Genomic DNA, 21573 nt, shown 5'->3' with positions numbered 1-21573 from the left:
AGAGGGCAAGAATCAGAGAAAGAGCACACAAGCGAAAGAAGAACTACGGCGCTCGATTAATTGGCCCATACTTTAGCGGCTTGTGCTTTAGAAGCGGGTGTACTCGAAAGTAAATAGAATCTCGTGCCCCAGTTGCGACCCCTACTCCTCAGTGTTCCCACATTATCACATTTAGGAGCCTGGCCTTTATTTCTTTCTCGCCAATATCCCTACCCTCAGTGTTCTACGATGGCGATATATAGACACTAGACTGTAAACAGGGAGGTCAATGGAGGTTTGTTATTTAATACCCATAGTAAACGCAGCCCAGAAAATACGAGAAGCACAAGGTACCCTATTTGGTGCCAACTTGTACATGCTCTGGCAGCAGAAAGAAGAAAAAGAGCAAAGAGGCAAATTAGCGGTAGAATATACGTAGATATGCACAGTTCACAGATGGCATAAACGCTGAAACCATAAAGCGTGCCAAAGATGGCAACACCAGAAATAATCCAAGACCTTTAGAAGTACTACACGATTCTTTGAGCATATGGTCATCAATTTATTGGTCTAAGAGGGGCAATCATTTTTATTTGGCGCGACAATTCTGGGCTGACGCTGGTAATAAAACACGTTGCCATAGAATTTTATCGCCTCGACAAACACGGCTGACATTCGCAATGTATACTAAATTATGACAGCACTAATTTAAAAAACGGTTGACCCAACTATGGGTAAATCTAGCGTGGGCCTCAAAATGGTGGAAATAAAATTCAATTGTTCTTCAACGTAAATATAAGCGCAGTTTTAATTCTTATTCTGTTTATTTCACATCTTGCCTGTTAAACTATACGAAATGCCTGACACTCCGTATATGAACTCTACCACTGGCTTTTTGGTTCGTCTACACGTGCGATAACCCAAGATACAATTGTTAGCTGATAATATTAACCTGCTCTAGTACAAAAACAAAGTGAATTGTACCCTATCGGAAGATTTTAGCATCATACTAATTAATGGTATGAACAGAAATGCTTCTAATTACCGGCTGGCAACATAGGGTAGTTACGGCAGACCAATTCTGAATTTGTTACTTCTCACCTTCTTTCAGGTTGAATTATCTATATGGAGGTCTGTCAAGTACGCGGGCTTACCACATAGTGAACGTGTTGCTTCATTTGACATGCTGTCTCCTTCTTGGTGAACTGATGGGTCGGCTAAACGACGCGAGAATACAGCGTTGCTTTGTAACCAGAGAAAGGGGGAGACCCAGGTTGACGTTGGCTCTGCAAATCACTACCGTTCTCGTATTTGGCGTCCAACCAGTGCACACCGAAGCGGTACGTCTATCTTTTCCATGGCGCATTCTTTTTCTAAAGCAATATATGCCAATCAGTTTATTTACATTGGATATACGTGGCATATCTGCGTCGTCACTTTGTTGGCACGCGCAACACATTTAACATGATGAACAGAGGAAACCGTCGATTAAAGAGTAATACATTTTAATTAACAGGTTTTGGCTCCCTTTGTGTAGGCGCGTTTACCTTTTTTGCCTTTGTGCGACAGACTAACAAACAAACAGTGTCTCATAGGTATCTTTAGATTTAGGACAATTTTAATGTTAGCTAGGCGTTTTTGTTGTACTCTGTATGTGAAAATGCATAGCAGAACGAAACGAAAGCCTCCCCTCATCCCCCTAAAGGATGATGGACGAAGGAGAACACACTCTTTTTGCCCTGCATTTGTGTTCTCTGTCTCTCTCTCTCTCTCTCTCTCTCTCTTTTCATGAAAGCCGGGGAGCGCTTGAACGATGTGCTCGACTCAGCCACTGGAATTGCCGGCGACCTACAAGGCGACATGAAGTAGCTCTGAAGAGAAACAGAGCTTTCAGAAATAATAGAACCAGTAGTCGTAGGAGAAAGGCGCTTCTGACAAAAAGTCTTTGGTTTTTCAGCACTCTTCGTCTTGGTTGGTTCCACCGTGTTTTTGACGTTGGCCTCTTCCGCCTACGCCTCTGGGCTCGAAGCGGTTTAGGCGAGCAGAGGTGCTAGTGCTTCTGGAGCGGGTGCAAACCGCTACCGAATTAAACTGCAGTACTATACTAAGTCGTTAGCAAAGATGACCAATGCCACTGCTGCTGGTGCTGCATTTCCGTTCCGGGGTGGGGATAGCAATCCTAGTGCTCGGTCAGCCAGAAGGAAGACGAAGTCGGTGCATGTTTTGAGATATTTACACAGCTCTCTGCCGTTGTGAGTGAACGCCCAAGGATTTTGGATGATTTTCATTCTAGGAGCTTCCCTGCTGCCATGGCTGCCATAACTGCGCCATTTCCCGCCGCTTTCTCTCTCCTTCAGCGCCATCACCGTTGAAGCCGCCACACACAGCCTGTCAAACAAAGCGACGTAGACGGGGAGAAAAAGATCAGCAAGGGGGCTTTGTTGACTGGTGCTGCGTTCTTGGATCGTTCGGAAATAGCGTGAAGCAAAACGAAGCGGGTACATGTGCAAGAAAATGAAAGGGAAATGAACACAGGCTGTTCATTCGGGTTACTCTGGCCTCGAAAGACGAGCAGAATATGAAGAGGATGAGCATGACGAAAAAGTGTCATCGTAGTTCATAGCATAACGAGTAAGCAGAGCAAGGATGGTCTGTTGGTTGGTTCTTACCAGGCAGTGTAGGAAGCTTGAGGGCGACGGTGGTGATAATGGTGGTCGTTAACAGATCGGGCAGAACGGTACCCTAGATAGATCGGCGGTCATGCTTGAACAACGACCCACATACATATCACACAGATGGAGAGACGCTACGGAGGTGAATCGCAGTGATGAAAAACGGCTGGGGGAAATGAAAGCAAGGAAAAAGTGTGCAAGTGAGAAGAAGAGAGGCGTAAAAAAATGCATGACGTAAATGAGACCGCACATAGACGTCCCCGTGAGTGTCATTCCAATAGTTGGCACGCCGAGCAACCACGAGGCGGTGGTTCGGCGAGTGTTGGTAGGGTTGTCAACATCATTGACCTAATCCGCAAACCCGAGTCATGCATCTTTTCGAATGCACGTGATTTGTTTGTATTTCAACGTACTTAGCATGAGCATAAAGCCAAGGACGCGAACATCCTATTGCCAGCATTATTACTGTGACCGCGGCTACCTGTCGTTCGTCGGGCCGCCGTAAATATGAAAAGGTAGTAATGTCAGTATGGAGTGTAATGTTTAAAGAACAAGGTTATGAAGTCCTGAGAAAATGGCTACAATCGTACTAGGTTTTTACATGCTAAAGAATTTTCTTGTCCGCATTATTGACGATTGTGTTTTCTCAACCACAATAAATCTCAATACAAAATTAAAAGCTACAGTTGATACAAAACAGTAAAGAACGTGGTCTCTACAGTTTCATAATGACTCGGCGAATAGACCGGCTGCTGCCGTTATGTAGGGAAACTCCACCGGTCGTTCGTTGGGCTCGATGAAGTTTTTTGACGCATGCATCTTGCCACTACTTGGAACTTGAATCTGCTTCGAAGGACCGCTTGGGGCCGTGTACTACAAAATTTACTGTACTTCAATTGCTGACACGCAACGATATTGCTCGACTAACTCCTGCTTTGAAATGTTTTCGAGTTTTTTTTGCGCTTCCAGTACGGATCCTTCTGCTTTACCGTTATTAGTCAAATTGTTAGTTCACAGTAAAGTTTCCTAATGTTACGAAAAATGGTTAAAAATACAAACGAGCCTTGGGACTTACGCTCTCGCTTCAGCTCGAGAGGATCCTTAAATAGACAGATGACCTTAAAATGAATGCCTAGAAAAACGAAAAAAAAGCAAACATATAAAAAGGATGCATAAATCGCCGTTCACTATATTTTTATTAGGCATCCTTGAATACAGTCGTGTTGTTTGTTGGTCTCTCGGGTCTCTTCGTGAAATACCTTCCAAGCCGCCCGACTTCAGGCTGACTTAAAGCACAACAACTAACTGGCAGAAAAGGCGAGCAGATACTAAGAAGTTTTAGGTAACTCAAGTTTGTAACGTAGCGGATTGAAGATTAGATATTCTAATGAAAGAGATGCGGAGTGGGGCAGATGGGTAACGACAACAGTCGCTCAGACATGAAGCAGCTGAATAAATTTTGCTGAAAGGTACACTTAGGTTATGTGTGCATGTTCTAGGCACATTGTCTTTTGGGAACCATCTATACAATTTAGCTACGACGACACCCAAGGTATTTTGCATTCTGCTTATTGGTTTCCAGGTAACTTCGATCGTGGGTCGTGCTGACGTCCTCTGCGGAGTGTTTTACCTGTCGGCCTTGCTTGTATTCGTTGACTCCTGCGCAGATGATGAAGAGTCGTTTCGACTCAGTAAAGATGATGTTCTAGGTAGCCAGAACAGGTGTCAGGAACCGGATGATTCAGACGAAGTTTTGCCGTTGGCGTCGGCTGAAGTGACGCTGCCGCCACTCTCGTTGTCATCAGTGAACACGACATCAAAAACCTGGACAACGAAAGCTCGCGTCCAGCAAAGCGCAAAAGTGAAGATATGGCTTTCGATGTCATTGGCCGTACTTGCCCTTTTGAGTAAAGAGCAGGGCCTCACCGTCCTTGGGGTGTTTATAATGTATCGATTAAGGCAACTTTTAAGGAGGCACCGATGCTGCTTAAACAAGTGGTAAGAACTGATAATTGTTATTTAGAGCTTGTATGATGTTTCTTTTCTTTTAGTTATTATTATCGTTAAAACGTTATACGTTGCAGGAAAAAAGAATCGCAGTTAGATCGGAAAATATTCGCGGTAACAAAAAGTATGTTTTTTTACAAAAAAGTACCGCATTTTTGTCTAATATACCGAAAAGCCAACATCAGATCTTCTTCTTTTATTGTCATCTAGCTAGATAGGACATCGTCTGTATTAGTATTAAGCGTTAAGTGACGTTTATCAGTTTTATTTGGTAACCCATATAGAGCATCGATGAATCCAGCATTACGTAACATGAAATAAATGTAGGATGCACTGTAAGATGGCTAGTACTTGAAGTAGTGCTGCGTGCTCCATCCTGTAATTGAGTTCAATTTAATAAGGTAACATTCTAATTTCAGTAGACTGAGAAGCCTCACGTCAATATTATGTTGCATCTTTATTTCTAATTGTTTTTTTATCGCGATACAAAATTTCCCAAGGAATCAAAGAAGGCAAGCATTTCCGACGTACAAAGCCAAGGTTGTGCGCGTGCTAAATGAGAAAAATATCAAGCACAACAAATCCTTCCTCTCTGCCATAATGCTTCTAAAGCTATATACCTTTCCACGCGCCCCGTTGTACTGAATTCGCCCTTGGCAAGACTTCTGGTGGCTCGTTTTTAAATTTCGTCCGACTTCAGGCCGTTGTCGCGGAATATAGCACGAAGACGTTATACTACAGAAAATGGTGCCCTCAAGGAAATAGGGCCGTCTTGAACAACCAATCGCCTTCTTCATCAAGTCCTCGTAGCTAAATCAGGAACGATCGAAAGGTTGAGCGCCATTGAGTGTGAGCTGGGTTGATACTTCGATACACCTTTAGACCGTGATGATGATAAAAGTAGCTGTAACTAGACTATACAAGCATGAACGAAGCGAGTGGCCTGTACGACGGAATTAGGAAAAAGCAATTGTGTCAAGCATCCACGTAGGCCGCTCGCCACCGATCTAAGCAAGCTGCTGATACTGCACAACGATATGTCTTAATTATATACTATTATATTTTATTATTACTACCGTTGCTTGCAGCAGCAGCAAGCTTATGCTTCTTAGTGGTTCTTCCTGTTTTATATTAATCACATTTAATGGATGTCGCAATGGCTTTTGTTTATTTATTACTATGTTTGAATATTATAATATATATATATATATTTTTTTTTTTTTACTATTTAGACACACATTGTTAAACCGCTTTGTATTATGTATGTGTATATACTTACTCTATGATATATTCGCGTGAGTTCAGTGTTGACAGTTATCGACACAATGATGTCGTTGATCTAAAAATATCTGCGCAGAAAGGTATCGCAACGGTATTAGTTTATATTTAGCAAAGGTTGTTTTTTTGCGTGAATCAAACATAGAAAATGGTACCTTTCGTAATGTACGTAACTGAGCCTGTATGTTTGTATGTATATACACAGAAGTAACCGATCAAAGAAATGCACGAACACCCTTCGATGGGCCCAGTAAAAGAAACAATGGAAGGCAAATGACCTGCTGTTTGATAGTGATTGTGTGGTATGATTTGCTTGTGATTTTAAGAGAAGTGCTTACCAAGGTTTCTCGCGTTCCTAACTCGAAGCAGAAGGCACACTGCGAAATAATTACACTTCTAGTAAGACGCGCCTTACCAGTTGATCAATTTTCGACTTCGATCACAAGATTATGTTGATACTGTAGACTTCAATAAGAAGATGATAGATTGATCTCCCCATAGGGGTACCATCTGGCCTATTGTTACGTCCGAGTGGTAAGTGTTCACCGTTTAGAATAGCAATTCTTGTGTTAGAACTCTTGCAGTCATCGATGCTAAGTGATGATTACTGCATTTCCATATGAAAGCCGTACGATGCCGCCTAGTCGCAAGGAAAACAGAGGTGCGCTGTTTTGTCTGCCGAGTTAGGTCTTACCACGATGGCCTTGACGATCCAAGATGCGACGATCATTACAGTCGAAGGCTTTGAGGCACAAATCGGGAAGTCATCCGAATTTCCGACTGACCCATCGACATTGCATACGCCAAAAGTTGGCAATGTTAGTATGAATCTTTGCGTCGACGCGGCTAGCCTATGTCGCAATGCTTGGCAAAATATAGTAGATGAATAATAGGGTAGATCGGTTGTTTGTAATAATATTTAAATACATACATGCACACACAAAACAGTTTTTACTTAAAAGTTATATATATATATATTGGGTCGTCGAAAAAGGATTGGCCGTCTCTGGGTTAAAATTGAAGTAAATATTTCATAATATTGATAATTTTAATGTGCACCATTTCAATCGATGATATCCTGCCATTTTTCTGATAACAGTAAGCTTCCATCAGGCGAAAGATTGTGCTATAAATTATTTTTACAACTTTCTATTAAAAGGCGGTTCTCAGGAGATCGATACGGTCGATAATGGCGGATAAATTTTCTATCTAACATTTTTATAGTTGAAACAAGACTTTGTTCGCTGGTTGCGGCCAGTCCTAGTTTGTTGTAATCCTGCTCGTTAGCAGTAGAGGATCAAATTAACAGTTTTACCAAGTGGCAACAAATCGAAATGCATGACTCCTTACCAATCCCACTAAAGGCGTAAAACTACTTTCATTAGTGTCAATCAGGGCTTGGTCGCGGCTCATGGAGCCTATGTTATTTATTTATTTTTTTTTTTAAATTTTCATTGCGTATCAAGTGTTGTACGTAATCTATTATTCACGACCCGTGAGTAACCCGCGAGTAATTAAGTTCTGTCTGTGTAAATTGTTTCGCATGCAAAATAACGTAGAGTGAAGTTCCTTTGAGTTAAACATCAAGCCTTTTTTATTAATAGCTTCCTTCAAATGTTTCAAAATTGTATAGTGGTGGATGTAAAATATAACGATTTTTACAAAAAATTTCACTAGCCCTATATTTTAGATCCGAATAGAGGCATTCCGACAAGTTTAGGGCATCTACAATCAAATCTCAGCTTTGAGGTGTCATGACCAACGCCGATCCATACTACCGTACAACTGGAAAAACGGTCAATACCTTCTCAGTAGCTCAATATACACATATAGCGTGCAATTCTTAAGTTTGATGTTGTTAAATTGGGCCCAAAAGTGGATGTCCTTGTTTTAATATCGTCAAGATTTCTGTCAAATTTCCGTCAATTGTTTCTTCTGATGTCTTTGTCGGCCAGCCTATATCATTGCAGTGCATTGCATCAAGGAAAAACGGAAATAGTTGTTTTTATATAAGACCTATTTGAGTATGGATTGACGGGTAAATTGTAATCCGCGCTTAATGAGCCAGAATAAATTCGCCGGCATTTGATTAGTATAGCGTTTGGGGTATAAGCTACGGTTACAGTTTTTCTGGCGTAAGTCATATTATAACTATCATCATTCATATAGGCCTGCCCTATATGAGCGAAGAGTCCTAACTTTTTTTGATATGGACGCTGTCGAAATCAGGCCGAATAACTATTCATCTCGACACTAAAATCCTCTCGAAGTGATCATTGCCATTGGGTAGCTGTATGTGGATCGACAGGGAACGTAACGGGAGCATCTTTAAATGTTATCGAATTTAAAAATACTAAACAAGATATACTGTAAAAGCAGATACTGACATTAGATATTCTGTTTGCGTAAAGGAGATAATTGGTACGTAATATTCAAGCAGCCTTCATTTGAGGCAATTCATTAGTTGGACAATTTTTATAATGATAATAATGATCACTGTTCGTATTTTCTAAGGTGACGAGTGATACAATTGTCCTCAGTCACCTCAATTTACGTGAAACGTTGGCTTCATACGTACATTGTTTCTGTATATTGCAGTGCATTCGGAGGAATAAGAGATATTACAGGGTTTAGCAGATTTTTTCATCGGCTCACATATCTGTTCACTACCGACGAACATCTAGTCGCTTCCTCAATCACGGTTTGTGCTCATCATCAAAACATTATTAATGGCATACATTATATATCATACTCAGTAGGTGTTTAGTATCTTTTTATAGTATGACTTTTACATAAAGAAGTTATATCAAGCGATTTATCTTACCTTATCAAGTTTTGACCGCACTTACACGGCTCATTAATACACAAGGCTAGAGTTGTGTGATGGAAAATATAGCTTCGAAACAGTGCTCATTTCATATGAGAATCTCAGATATATCATAACCTACGATATGTGTACTCCTGCCCCCCTTCCTTTATAGTAGAGTTATTATGTCCTTAAGCGGCTTGTCCACGTCGACGTCAAAGCTAGGATAAACGTAAAAATGGCAAAGAAATGTCCTTATTCTGTGAATTCTTACACCAAGTGGAGACAAAGGCTGGACTCTAGTCATTTACTACTATAGCAGAGAAAATCGTTTAGATGTATCGAGTGAGGCTGGGATCATAAAGCCATTTGACTGGCTTTGTCTTATTGACTTTTTCTGGTTATTACAGTTGACTGGACTTGTGGCGTTTCGAGTGGCCCTTCTTGGTGGCACCCTTCCGCGATTCTCGGAACATGACAACCCTGCGTCACACCACCCCCGTCTACTCACAAGGTTAGCCGAAATGATCTCTGACCTAGAATGTACCTTGTGCAAAAGCTTTGTGTGTGCAAAAAAAAGATTTGTGTGTGGCAGCCGCCATTCTGACGTAAGCCACAAATGTGCTGGGGTAATTTTGATACTTTCATTAGTGTAATTATAAGCTCGAGGTGCATCGCCTCTTTTGGCGCCAAAGACAACTTTAAAGAGTTGCTTTTCCTCATAAAGACTTAATACACTTATTAGGTATCGGATCAGCTTGACAAAGTTGTATTTGCAAGTAGCGTCATACATGGGTACCTGGAGGGTTGATGACGAAAAACAAACGCAAGAAAAGGAAGAAAGGTTGAAAAGGGACGTCTTTCAACGCTGTTTTCAGTTACGTTTCCAACATAAAAACTATCTCGTTGTAACAAAGCATTGGCCACAGCCAACGACGGAAATAAGTGGAAGGCAGTAGGCATTGCCATGTCGAGATAGTAACTACATCTATAACAGTGACAAATTTCAAAAACTCTAGAGCAGTCGAGCTTCAGCGGCCTCGTTATGGCAAGCGGTAACTCGACTCAAACATCAGCCCGCAAAAAGCGGTCGCGGAAGGAATACAAACAGACCGCCGTTCGACAATACTAAGTACCGTTGCTTCCTTTGGTGCTGTCCTGGAGGAGCTTGACAACAACAACAACAACAACAACAATAACAAACAGACCGCAACTTCGAGGATTCCGGCTGGCGTTCCGTACTACTTCAGTTACCACAAACAACAACAACAACAAGCGTACGAAATAGCGGTTATGTATCGAGCGTAGCTGAATAATTAGCAAGCTATCGTTATAACGAACTCTTTGCTTCGATGGATTTGTCCCATTTCTTCCTTCAAGCATCAGCCCGCTTAGTCTCACATACCATTTAATCACAGTGTATCTACTATGAATTCCGCATATTAAACAAACTGAATATTCCTATCTGTTCGTTTTTCGTTTCTAAGCTATACTATCTCATACGTGATCACATTATCTCGTTTTATATATATATATATATATATACATATCGTAGCTTTGATGTAAATAAACTAAATCGCGCCAAAACGAACTCGAACAAACAGAACCTTCTTAACGATGGCCGAAGTGATAATATGTCCGTGTCTCTGTCTATCTGTAATACTGTACACAAGTGTAATTATTTCGTCAGTACATCGTTGTTTTTTTGCCTGGTAGACTAGCTTCACTCGATCCTTTTCGAAACAGTAGAGCAAATGATTATTATCACGGTGAATCGCCATGATATCTAGACAGGATCCTTCGCCGTGCTATCCCGTTTACAATAGAACCTAACGACAGAGCAGCCACCAGATCAATCTCTGGGACTGATCTTCTTTGGATCCGAATTTGAGCATGTCTTGCCGTAATGTGGGCCAGCTGGTCTTCGTTTTTCCTATGGACCGTCTCTCCAACGCAGTTAGTTCGTCGCAGCTGTCCTAATGTATAGATCCAATATACCCAGTACAGCTGGAAATGTGGCGCCGGACAATGCAACAGAAACAACGCAAAGCAGAGAGTGCAGAGCCCTCACAGCGTTACTATAGAAAGTTGAGAGGTGCCAGAAGCCACCTAGTTGCCCTTGCTTCAGACGCTCATTACCGCCACCTTCACATATTGGTTGAAATAGCATACTGTGGCAGGTACTGACCGACCCACGTGGCGACAATTTCCCCTCGGAGGCATAAATATACCTATGGACATAGAAGCTACGCTGAGTACGGTAGTTGGGGGCAGCAGGCGGATGGGTATCGATGAGGGTAACAGAAAAGGGCGCAGATCTTGGCTATAATGGATGCGACGTAATTGTCTTTTCCATCCGCCAATCAGATCTTGTATCGCGTGTAGGTGACCGTGCCGGGAGATTTTTTGCGCACTAGCAGCTGCGTCTAACTACCACTTGTTCTACTACTACTATTACGGTGATTACTATGACTGTGTGCCGACGAATCTCCTCCTTCTCCTGCAGAGAGCGGGGAGAAAGCACGTACGTGAAGATCTTGCTCGCTACTCCTATACGTTAGTATGTCTTTTTTCAACGGTGATCGGAACAGTGCAGCTAACAATTTTCCTAGTAACGGACAATTGTCCTGACATCAACTGAAATACAAAGAGGCCATGGCCAGTAACTTTTTGTTCATAGTGAGTGGCCGACGGACGTGCTAAGCAACCGGGCAAGCCATAGGCGTTGCTAGATGTGTATCACGTGTAAACGAAGTTATTTTCCCTAGCGCATCTGTCTGTACCTAATAGCCTTTTTCTACGTTTCGCGATACCCTGGTTGTTTTTTGATTGTACTCATTATGCCTTTAAGTTGTTCTAATGGACGAATTAACTTCTATGCGCAAGTAAGCATAGGCTACCATACTCGCGATCCACCACCGTGAACAATGGCAGCGAACAAATCGTTGACACTAACGCATTATGAAGCGGAAAACAACTAGGGTTACAAGATGAATGATTTTAATTCAATAGACAAGATAGGCCGGTAACTTCAATATAAAGCTATCGAAACTAACCATCTTTGACCCAAGTGTCATAAACATTTGTATTTTAAGTCCGGCCTACAGCGTGTCGGATGGCTAGCCATTAATTAAAACAAGTTATGTTCATTTCTGATGTCGAATCTGAGCCACTTTACAATCCCCCCATTTGAGTAGGTAAATACGTTACAACTATATCATCACGAAGACTGTCACCCTTAGTCTTAGAGTTTCACATCTAGTATTGTTGTTAAACACTGTCGTTTAAACGACTAATTTCCCGCACGATACAGTATGTATCGAACTTTGGCCACTTTATGTATTGCTGGATTCTTCCCTTTGCATTATCCTTCGATTAAACAAGCAGCTAGTCAATATCAGTTAACTAACCACAGTTGCAGTACACTAGACGTGCTTTTATCGGAGAACAAGATGCTTTCACAGTGTAGAACGCCACGTACAAAGGTCCCCACCAAAACGGACATTAACTATCGCCGTTGCAATGCAGTCGTCTATACATAAGTACGCCACCAGCGGGCTAGTACCGCTGATCTCGTTGTTCTGTTGTTATATACGTAAACATATGCCAAAACGCAGTCGTGGTCATTTCCATAAAGCGAGTCTTCCTACTGCACCGGAGCTGAAACTCGACGTCTCGTTGGGGAACAATGCAAGCGGGGACGGCCGGAGGCAAAGTGCCTTTCTAACCGGTTATCCCAAACGCCACATAGGCTTGGGATTTGCCTGTTGAGATTATGTACGTGGTTGAAGTTGCAGAAAGTGGAACGGAAGGGAGTAAAAGAGGAAGTAACGAACGTAGCGGGGGTGATGCCGGTGCCATGCGACGACAGCAACGGCGAACAACAAAGCCGACTCGAAACAGTGTACAGTACGACACTAACTATTGCATTCACTTGCAATCACGGCTGGAGTGTCGCCCCTACGCACTCTACCCCCAGGGTCTCCGTTGATTGTAGCCATATCTCGGAGAGCTGCTCACTTTCGAGACTATGTGGATTGACTGCGATACTATCGTTCTGGTAATACTATGCTATCGTCACCACCAACCAATACTATGGTGTCTACTGGCTTCGCATTTGGCTGACTACCTATTCTTGGCCGAAGCTAGTCCCTGTTGCGGTAGATGTACGATACCATTCTGTTAGAGAAGGGAGGTTGCTTCCCGGCCGTACAAGCGAGGGAGTTATAGAGTCAGCGAGACAGTGTGTGGTTATCGGCCTGGTCCTCTGTGCCGTTCAAGGCTTAAGTCGAGCTTAAAGCCTTTCATGTCCTGTTGGGGAGGGCCCGTAGAGACTACCGGAAAGTGGTCGACGCTTCTGTAATAGGAATAAGACAGCGCGCTCATATCTACGTACGAGCAGACCTATGCGTAATACCTTATCTACGATTATACTGCGGCACTAGCGGCAATTATCGTTATACTTGAAATACATGTAGGCAATTGCGTTGCCTGCAGGACATCTAGGTCGTATATGTAGAATGGACGAAATAATTGCCACAGACAGCAACAGCAGTATGCTGACGTAGCTTCGCTTTACGTAATGTGTTGATAAGTCGAACAACTCCTCCTTTGCGTTAACCCCAAAGAGCAAATTGCGTTACAAACATATTGTTCCTTTAACGCAACGAAACCAGACTTGACTCTAGTACCCTTTTTGATAGAGCAACTATACCGAATAAGTATTTTTGCGAAAGTTTAGTAGTTGTGCGGGCAATAAGCGTGGCGGTCCCGAAGTGCTTCACTTAAGTGAACCTTTTGGTAATACCAGAAGTTAAAAACGTCAGTAGTATTACGTCGTTATGCACATAGAGAGCAAAACTCGGGAATAAGGAACACGGCGCAGGGCGTTGGAAGACGGCGGTGTATGGTATAATCTGTTTGATAAAAATGTGGCCTGTTGTTTGGTGTCTTTTCTTTGGTTAGCTCTCCTTTTTTCCTCTTGCCTTGTCTGGAAAAACGTGCTACTTTATCCGGTCTGCGTCGGCAGAACCCCTGAAGCCTTGTTGGCCCTTCAGGATAAGCCTGAGGTAAGCTTGGCACAAAACAAGGCCCAATTCGGCTATCGGTCTGTGCTTCGGGGGCCTGAGGCCCACGGCCTGTCGTCACAGCGTTACAAGATCGCGATGAGATTGCTGCCGGTGGTAGACCCTCGAGACGCCTAATCCTTATAAATGTCTTTGCCTTTTCCAGGTGCGGCTCCCCGCCGGCACCGTATAAACGCGTGTGAAATTCTTCACAGCCAGAAGTAAGAAAAACGAAGCTTCTCACCGTATTGGCACCACAATAAGAGGATGAGAGAGAATTAGAACCTCAGATCCCAGCGAGATATAGACACTCAACCGGAAAATCAGCCTTTCCACATCAATATCCGCGCGTGTTTCCTATGAACAGTGTATGTGAGTGTGTCGAATTTGTTGCTATTCAGCAGAATTATTTGAATTATTATCAACACGTTGGGTGTGTCGTTTGTACTCTAACTGTGTATATAATCTTCAAAAACTATTTTACCAAGTGTCTGTTGTCTAACTTGGGAGGGTTTACTCTCTCTCTTCCTTCCTTCATTCTTTCTATATATATATATATATATATATATATATGGTTCGCTAAATTCATCACTGCCATAACTTGATATAAAATAAAGTGAACCATGATGCGTACATATTTATATATCCTATAGAAAATGTGCACCTACCTACCCTACCTATATGTGCACACATGTAGACTTTTGTAGGTCAAGAAGGTGAGAATAAAATTACTTATATCTGCCAGTTACCCTTCACACGGCGGCCTATTGCTTAATAGTTTTAGTGGTCACGTTCAAAATTGCATCCGCCGGGCGTGCCCTTGTGTTAACTCGATTTGCCCTTCACTACGTCAACAGGTAGAGTCGACATATTGCTCTCCGCATAGATGCACAGTGGTACACGTTACGTAGCAAAACTGGTTGCCACAGCCGTTGTTGAAAATAACGTGTCTGGCTTTCCGACTGACATACACTATTGTTCTGAAAATCCCACGCAACCCCTAATTTTACCCACAGGTTTTCCTTGTCCTTCATAGAGTTCCATGCGTTTACCTCCACGGGCCTTTGCTAGTCACGCATGGTTCCGCTTACTTGCCTTGCATCCCTATCCCGAACCACGAACGTTGTGAAGGTCGAAAGAAACCCGCTGGTCTAGATCTAGAGGTAATCACAAGTGTGGTTTCTTTTCCAGCTGCGGCAGTAGCAGCAGCAGCAACGACAATCATTTATAAGCTTCAATCGGGTCGCCTTGGATCTGCCTTCAACGCGCTCGTTTAACTACTGACCATCGCATGTGTAAGAACATTCGAGAACGTACTTGCGTGTGCGTGTGTTTCGATCTGTCTGTACGCGCAGCGGACCTCCACTACCTGTGCACCCTGTGCAGTCGAGTTTCCTCGGTAGCTGCACCCTACTAGGGATGCTGATCGAACGGCCAGTGCCGCAATCCACCATAAACTTCGACAGGCCAAACGCAAGCGGTTAGCTGCAATTCCAATATCGGCTGTTCAGCCAGTCAGGCTGACAGCTCCCAAATGCAGTAACGGACAACCGCCATTTTGTGTTATAAATATACATATATGTGTGCGTGTGAATGTGCGTATGTTCATCTCCCTTTGTTCTTCTACATTGCTTCGTAACGGTGCTCGATTATACTTAACCGCCTGGATAGAAAGGTGTAGACGAGTGATTCCTTGGAAATAGCAAAAACAAAGCTGGTGGTGATGAAACTGCCGAGGAGAAAAGCGGGGGTACAGTTTACGAATAAAAATATAGAAAGTAGCTAGATCGGTGACGAAAAAACAATAGGGTAGTTATACGGTTTCGTGGCATACAACTCGTGCGCGAGTCCATCTCGGAAATTACCAGGAACAGTATAAGAGGTGTCTGTATCATTCACAGTTAAACAACCACTAGAAGCTTTAGCCCAAGGTTAAATCAAGGGATATCTGATGCAATGAATCATGTGAACTTTTTCGCTGCCAGTTTTAGATGCTCGATTGGCGATTTCGTCGATTGTACCGCTAACGAAGGGAGGCAAATTACCGTACTAGTCAGCCACTGCTTTGAAAGTCAGCGTTGATGATCGTTGTCATAGCATTACGATCCGACTACAATTATGCACAGCGAGTAATACAACGGTAAATTTGCTAACGGGGATCGGCGCTGTAATGTAGATTCTCAATGACCTTTGTCTAGACCACAGCTTGGTTTTGTGATTGACCTTAACTTTATGTTTCACGTAGACACATTGCAGAATACAATGCTTAAAGAAACGTTCCGGATGTTCGCCGACTTCCTCCTTCCTTTGCTGCGACAGATGTGTACTTTTTAGGTCCTATTTACTTGTAGGTCGATTTCTTGTTTGTGTCCACATCGGCGCCAGACCTCGACGTCGATCGTCTGTTTGTTAGGGCCAGCTGGCGAAATCAGCACTCCATCGTAAAACCTAACCCGATTTATGGACATCTGGACAAAGCTTCGCAGTCACTAGAGAATAATATCAGAATATTTTACTACATTTACCATAGAAATCGACAACTACCTGGCTTATTTGTTTGATTCCTTTTCACAACTTCAGGACTTTCTTCCGCGAATCTCGTCGTTCGTCGCATTTACCTCCAAGCACAAAGATTGCCAGTCGAACCAGCACTCAGGTGCTTCGCGAACTTGGGAAATACTGTATTTTCCACAACTTTAGTTTTCAAAGCTGACAGCAAATTTCGATAAGAACTGACTATATTTTATATGCTTTAGATTGCCGGCATACGACCATTCGGATATTTGGAAGGTGGCTGGAATTACGAGACAATGTGCAGAATCGCTTTCGGTGCATCAAATCAGAGTATACGTTTGGATGAGAATTATTTCGAAATTGCGCCTTCGTCCTAAACGACGTAGTTGTCGTCTTGATTCCTAATCTAGTGTTATCTAATATATTGAAAAGCGCTATTAGGCTCAACTCATAATAGAATACTGACAATTCACATAACGTTTTGGACATCAAACAAGTCTCAACTGAAAGTTTTTTTTTTTCAGAAACACTTTGAAATAATTCTCCTTCAACATGTATCTATTAGCGCCTCGAACTACATGGTCTTTTTTATTTACATTAGAGATATGTATATGACTTCGTTGTATGATAGACCGAATGTACAATGGTCCAACATTATTCGGAAATCAGTTTTATGTAGGCAGATACTGTTATTGAAAGCGGCATTGATGGTGTGGTTGATCTCGATGTTCACTCTTGGTGTGTCCCTCTTCTCGATCATTTGATCGACATTCCCGAGTTGCAGTAATGCCACGACAACGTATTTGGGGGGACATACGAAAGAGGGTGCTCATTATAGTCACGTGTGTCACGCTTGTATAGTTAGCTTGGTCTGCTCCAGACTGTCCCTTTGTCTAATGCGATTCGTCTGGCGTCGTGTAACACTATAAGGGGTATCAATGCATGGGAAACGAAACGATGTTGCAGTATGAGCTGCCAATATGCCAACCCCCATCTCTGCAGACTGCGGAAGTCAAAAACAGAGCCGTAGTATGCCAAGAATGGAAATCGCCAAGTCATGAAATCAATATGTGTCTAGTTTCTTCGTACAGTTTTGTTTTGCGAACCATTTTCACGCAACAAGCGTGCGATCGCGTCGACATAAAGGTGTCCTACAATCGAATGAGAAACCTACGGGATTTCGGAAAACGCCTGTCTAGATTTTAGAGTTGAGGTTACTCTAAAGGGGGATCTTCCATTTTCAGCTTCTCGACGGTTCTCTCGCGACGATGATGAGATCTCCTAATTGAATGTGTGGTTTGGGTCAAGCCCCTGATTCAGGCCCTGACTTCAGTCCACTAAGTGTCAGTACACGGGTGTCCGAAATATAAGCCAGCCGTTGGAAAAAAGCGCGACTTTGCTTTCATGACAACGACCCGGCCACATGGTAACGTTGCAGAATTGGCTGCACGTAAGGCCTATCAACTCACTGGGTAGTTGCACTAGTAGGAAAAGAAGCAAAGATCACCCAGCCACAGTAGGATAATTCTGTGGGAGCTCTGATGCAAAGGTCGTATAGTCTGAAATTCTAGCTAGGTATATATGTACACGTTTTTATTATTTCTTTTAGGCCTATCGCGGCACAGTTGCTAACCTCTTGCTTTTAATTTTTGCATCCATTCATCTTGTTTCAGGGCGCTCACGTACGGTTACCTGGCCGCAATGAACGCCGGCGTGGTACTCTGGCCACGGGTACTATCCTATGATTGGCAGGCGGGATCAGTTCCGCTGGTTCACTCGCTGTTGGACGTGCGCAACTTGAGCACGGTGATATTAGTCGTCGTCCTTGTACAACTGGTACGACGAACCGTGCACAAAAGTTTCCAGTTACTATTTTCCTGCACTGCCGAAGAAGTTGGTATGCGGTCAGATTTTGGCAAGTCCGTGGACCAGCCGGATGTCCATCATACGACGTACAACAATAACAACAACAGCGCCAGCCACGATCGAGCATCAGGAAGTCCGACGATGGCAGAACAGCGCCACCTAGATGATAGCGCCGACAAAGGATGTGATTCTGTCGTAGAAAAAAGCGCTGACGGAGGGAGTCCTTTGTTGCTGACTAGCGCTGCCCTAGTCATTTTGCCGTGGCTGCCTGCGTCCAATCTGCTAGTAACCGTTGGCTTTGTTCTGGCCGAACGGGTTCTCTATATTCCTAGTATGGGATTCTGTCTCCTTTTTGTCGAAGGCCTTCGTCGCCTGTTATTTCACCTGCAGGACATCACGGCCATGTCCACAACCGCGTCTCCAGTACGCAATTCAATAATTCAACAACAAAGAAGTGGTCGTCGAAACACGTGGAATCGTAAACAAAAGTTCGTTCTAGTGGCGCTGTTGATCCTGCTCTGTTTAGGAACGGTACGGACGGTACGCCGAAATCGCGTCTGGATGACCCGGGAGACCTTATTTGAGTGGGTATTGCTTCTATAAAACATACTCAGAATTCCTGATCTTAGCCCAAGTTCGTACAGGACTAGTTAAATCATTCATCAGCTTTAATAAATAGATTGCTAAATATAATAAAAATACAGATCAAGGTGGGGGCTCTTAGGCAAGGCAAAATTAGACTTTTTGCTCCTGTTTTTGGCCTCGATTCCTCTTGTGATTTTAGCCATCATGTCAAATTATATATATAACGTACATTTCCTAAGACTAAATGGCATTAATCACCATTGATCAATAATCTGCTTTTTCAGGTCTGGCGTTCGGGAAATGCCAATGAACTGTAAAATGCATTATAATTATGGAAACCTTCAACGAGACCTTGGTCGAAGTGGTCAGGCGGAGCGTCATTACAAAATTGCTCTCGAGTAAGTGTACGCAATAACAAAAATAAATGTTTTGAATCCGGTGCTACTGCCTGAGTTTAATGTTGTTCAAAAAACAGATCCCTCAAGGCGCGAAACCAGACGTCCGTCTGCGGCCGGTTTCGAACCGTATGCATCTATAGCTTTAATAGGCAAAAACAAACCAATGCGCCATCACGCACAAACAGTACCTTTAGTTGTTCATAATGTGTGTTGACTCCCACGTAATACTGACTAGCGCTACCCTGGTCATTTTGCCGTGGCTGCCTGCGTCCAATCTGCTAGAAATCTGCCGACAATATTAGAATGTTTTCAAAAATAAACAAACTTAAAGGCACCTATTTAAATTATTTTTCTAATATTTGATAATAATACGTTAGTCTCCATTCATGATCCCCCAACAAGCTCCAAAATATTACAAAATGAAAATTGGTAAAATCAACAAATACCTTCATGTCTGTTGATTACCATATTCCTCCCCGACATGCGTCATGTAAGTCCTTGAGGTACATATGTCAGATATCATTGAAGATTCTACATAGCCTTTCCTGCAACTTCTCGTTTTCTGAGATACACCATTTACCTGCAATTCTAATAATTTGCTTGTCAACATACACTGAGGACTATAACGAATTATATGGTAAAACGTTGGCGCTCAAGTCGACAACCTCTACCACAAGTCTAGCTAAAAGGATACCCACATTTATGACAGTTACGTTTAAATGCTATAACATAGATACCGCATGATACCGTTGATATAAGATCTCTGCCTGAGCGACGGAAGCGCTTGGGAGATAACGCAAAAGATTATTACAGTTATTACGAATGCTCCACTTGAGCTTCGACCGGAGACCAAAAGTCGAAACGCGACTGACTTTAACGTCTCTTACGGGTTCACGGTTAGAGACGGCCAACAGCAATCTATCTTAACTTTTTCCGTTCGAATCTGTGGCGAAGCTGCCACAGAGATAGCAGCAATAACAGTGGGCCCATAACAACAACACAGCTACACTGGAAAATGAACCAGCTGGCCTATAGCCAGGAACCATGTCTAGGCGCCGTAAGACTGAGGACAGCGAAGCGGGTCGTGAACAATTTCCTTCTGTTGCCCCTATTTCAATCGCCCCGGGGCGGCGTCTGCAAAGGTTGCGCATTATATTACACTACCGACAGCGTCGACGAAGATCTCTGTTCCAACTTTTTCGCGTACTCCTGCTCACGAACTCTGAGCTGCGTCGAATACTTGGGCACTGACGGGACTGATGGTAACCGCTGGCATGGACTCGCACCTCGCATAACCTCACCTAACCTAACGGAGTCTGCAACTTCGTAGCACTTTAGTCCTTCGTCTGTATCACTCGCTACCCCTAGAGACTTCGCTTTTCTTCTTGTGCTCTTTATAAGCGGAAATGGCCACTGATCAGACGAGCAAGTACCGACCCTGACGAAGGTTGCTGTACTCTTGGCTGTACTGCCGCGGTCTCCATTCAGTCTGCTCCAATAGACGCGAACATAGGTCCAGTCCTTTTTTGGCTACCAACCCAACTGCTGTACTATAGCTAGTCGGTCACACCGAAGAACAACGACCTTTGCCGAGGCACCGAGACCAACCGGCCGACCAGTTACTCGCTACTCACGCATCTGCCTGCTTCCCATGGTCCAGTAAATCAGTTCCTTTTTATCGGGTTTCCGTTTCTAGGGCATTCTGCTTCTCTTCTAACGTCTGCACAGTCCTGAAGCAAGAAGGAATTGAGAAGGGGGCAAAATGAGCAACGCTGGGAAGGAGCAAAAGCAGGAAGCGGGTTAGCTAGCGAACGGACAACGGTTCCGTCGACTCGGATGCAGGGGTCAGAAGAAAACCAGACTTTCTCTTTTGCGTTTTGTTAACGTCTGCCCACGCCCATTTTCCTTTTTTTTGGTTGCTTCCATTGGTCATAGTACAGGGTTTGGCCACGATGACTGGCTGTCGCTACAAATATTACACCACTAACTTATAGAAGTGGTGGTGCTACCACCTGTGTTTTATCTAGTGTCTGCTCATGTTTAGATTTCCTGTGAAGGTTAATGTTGCTGGGAGCAGCTGCGCTCCCGTTGTACCCTCCTGTCCACGCCGCCATCAACTCGACTGTTACCGACGTTGTCATAGCTTCGCGTCGTCTGACGTTTCAAGCTTCGAGGTGGAAATCACGCAAAGCAAAATGACCCACTTTTGCGCCTGCCAGCGTCTGTAGCTTCCGTTGCTGCGGCTTTTTGTTGCTGCTGTGTTTCTTGGCTCTTATTTTTTGATAGCAGGAATAACGCCATGCACAGTGAAGTGGGCTTGCCTGTGTGCCTACTAGAAGAAAGGCGCTTGCTCTCAAGAAAATGAATGCTATTTGGGTGTCAAGGCAGAAATGTTCCTCGAC

The 21573-nt window shown here is 43.4% G+C and overlaps 1 protein-coding gene across 1 annotated transcript in view; it reads left to right on the top strand.

Moving 5' to 3' along the window:
- Positions 1-21573, top strand: part of LOC111266075 (protein O-mannosyl-transferase TMTC1) — a 54742-nt gene that overhangs the window by 4801 nt on the left and 28368 nt on the right. Inside the window, exons 2-6 of the mRNA XM_086970779.1 lie at positions 4234-4558; positions 8477-8637; positions 9153-9256; positions 17996-18772; positions 19058-19171. Of these exons, the coding sequence (XP_086826905.1) occupies positions 4234-4558; positions 8477-8637; positions 9153-9256; positions 17996-18772; positions 19058-19171 (1481 nt within the window). The remainder of the gene's footprint in view (positions 1-4233; positions 4559-8476; positions 8638-9152; positions 9257-17995; positions 18773-19057; positions 19172-21573) is intronic.

Source organism: Varroa jacobsoni, unplaced genomic scaffold (assembly GCF_002532875.2).
Source record: "Varroa jacobsoni isolate VJ856 unplaced genomic scaffold, vjacob_1.0 scaffold_1049, whole genome shotgun sequence".
In the NCBI taxonomy this organism is placed as follows: Eukaryota; Metazoa; Arthropoda; class Arachnida; order Mesostigmata; family Varroidae; genus Varroa; species Varroa jacobsoni.
This window is presented reverse-complemented; position numbering and strand designations above follow the sequence as displayed.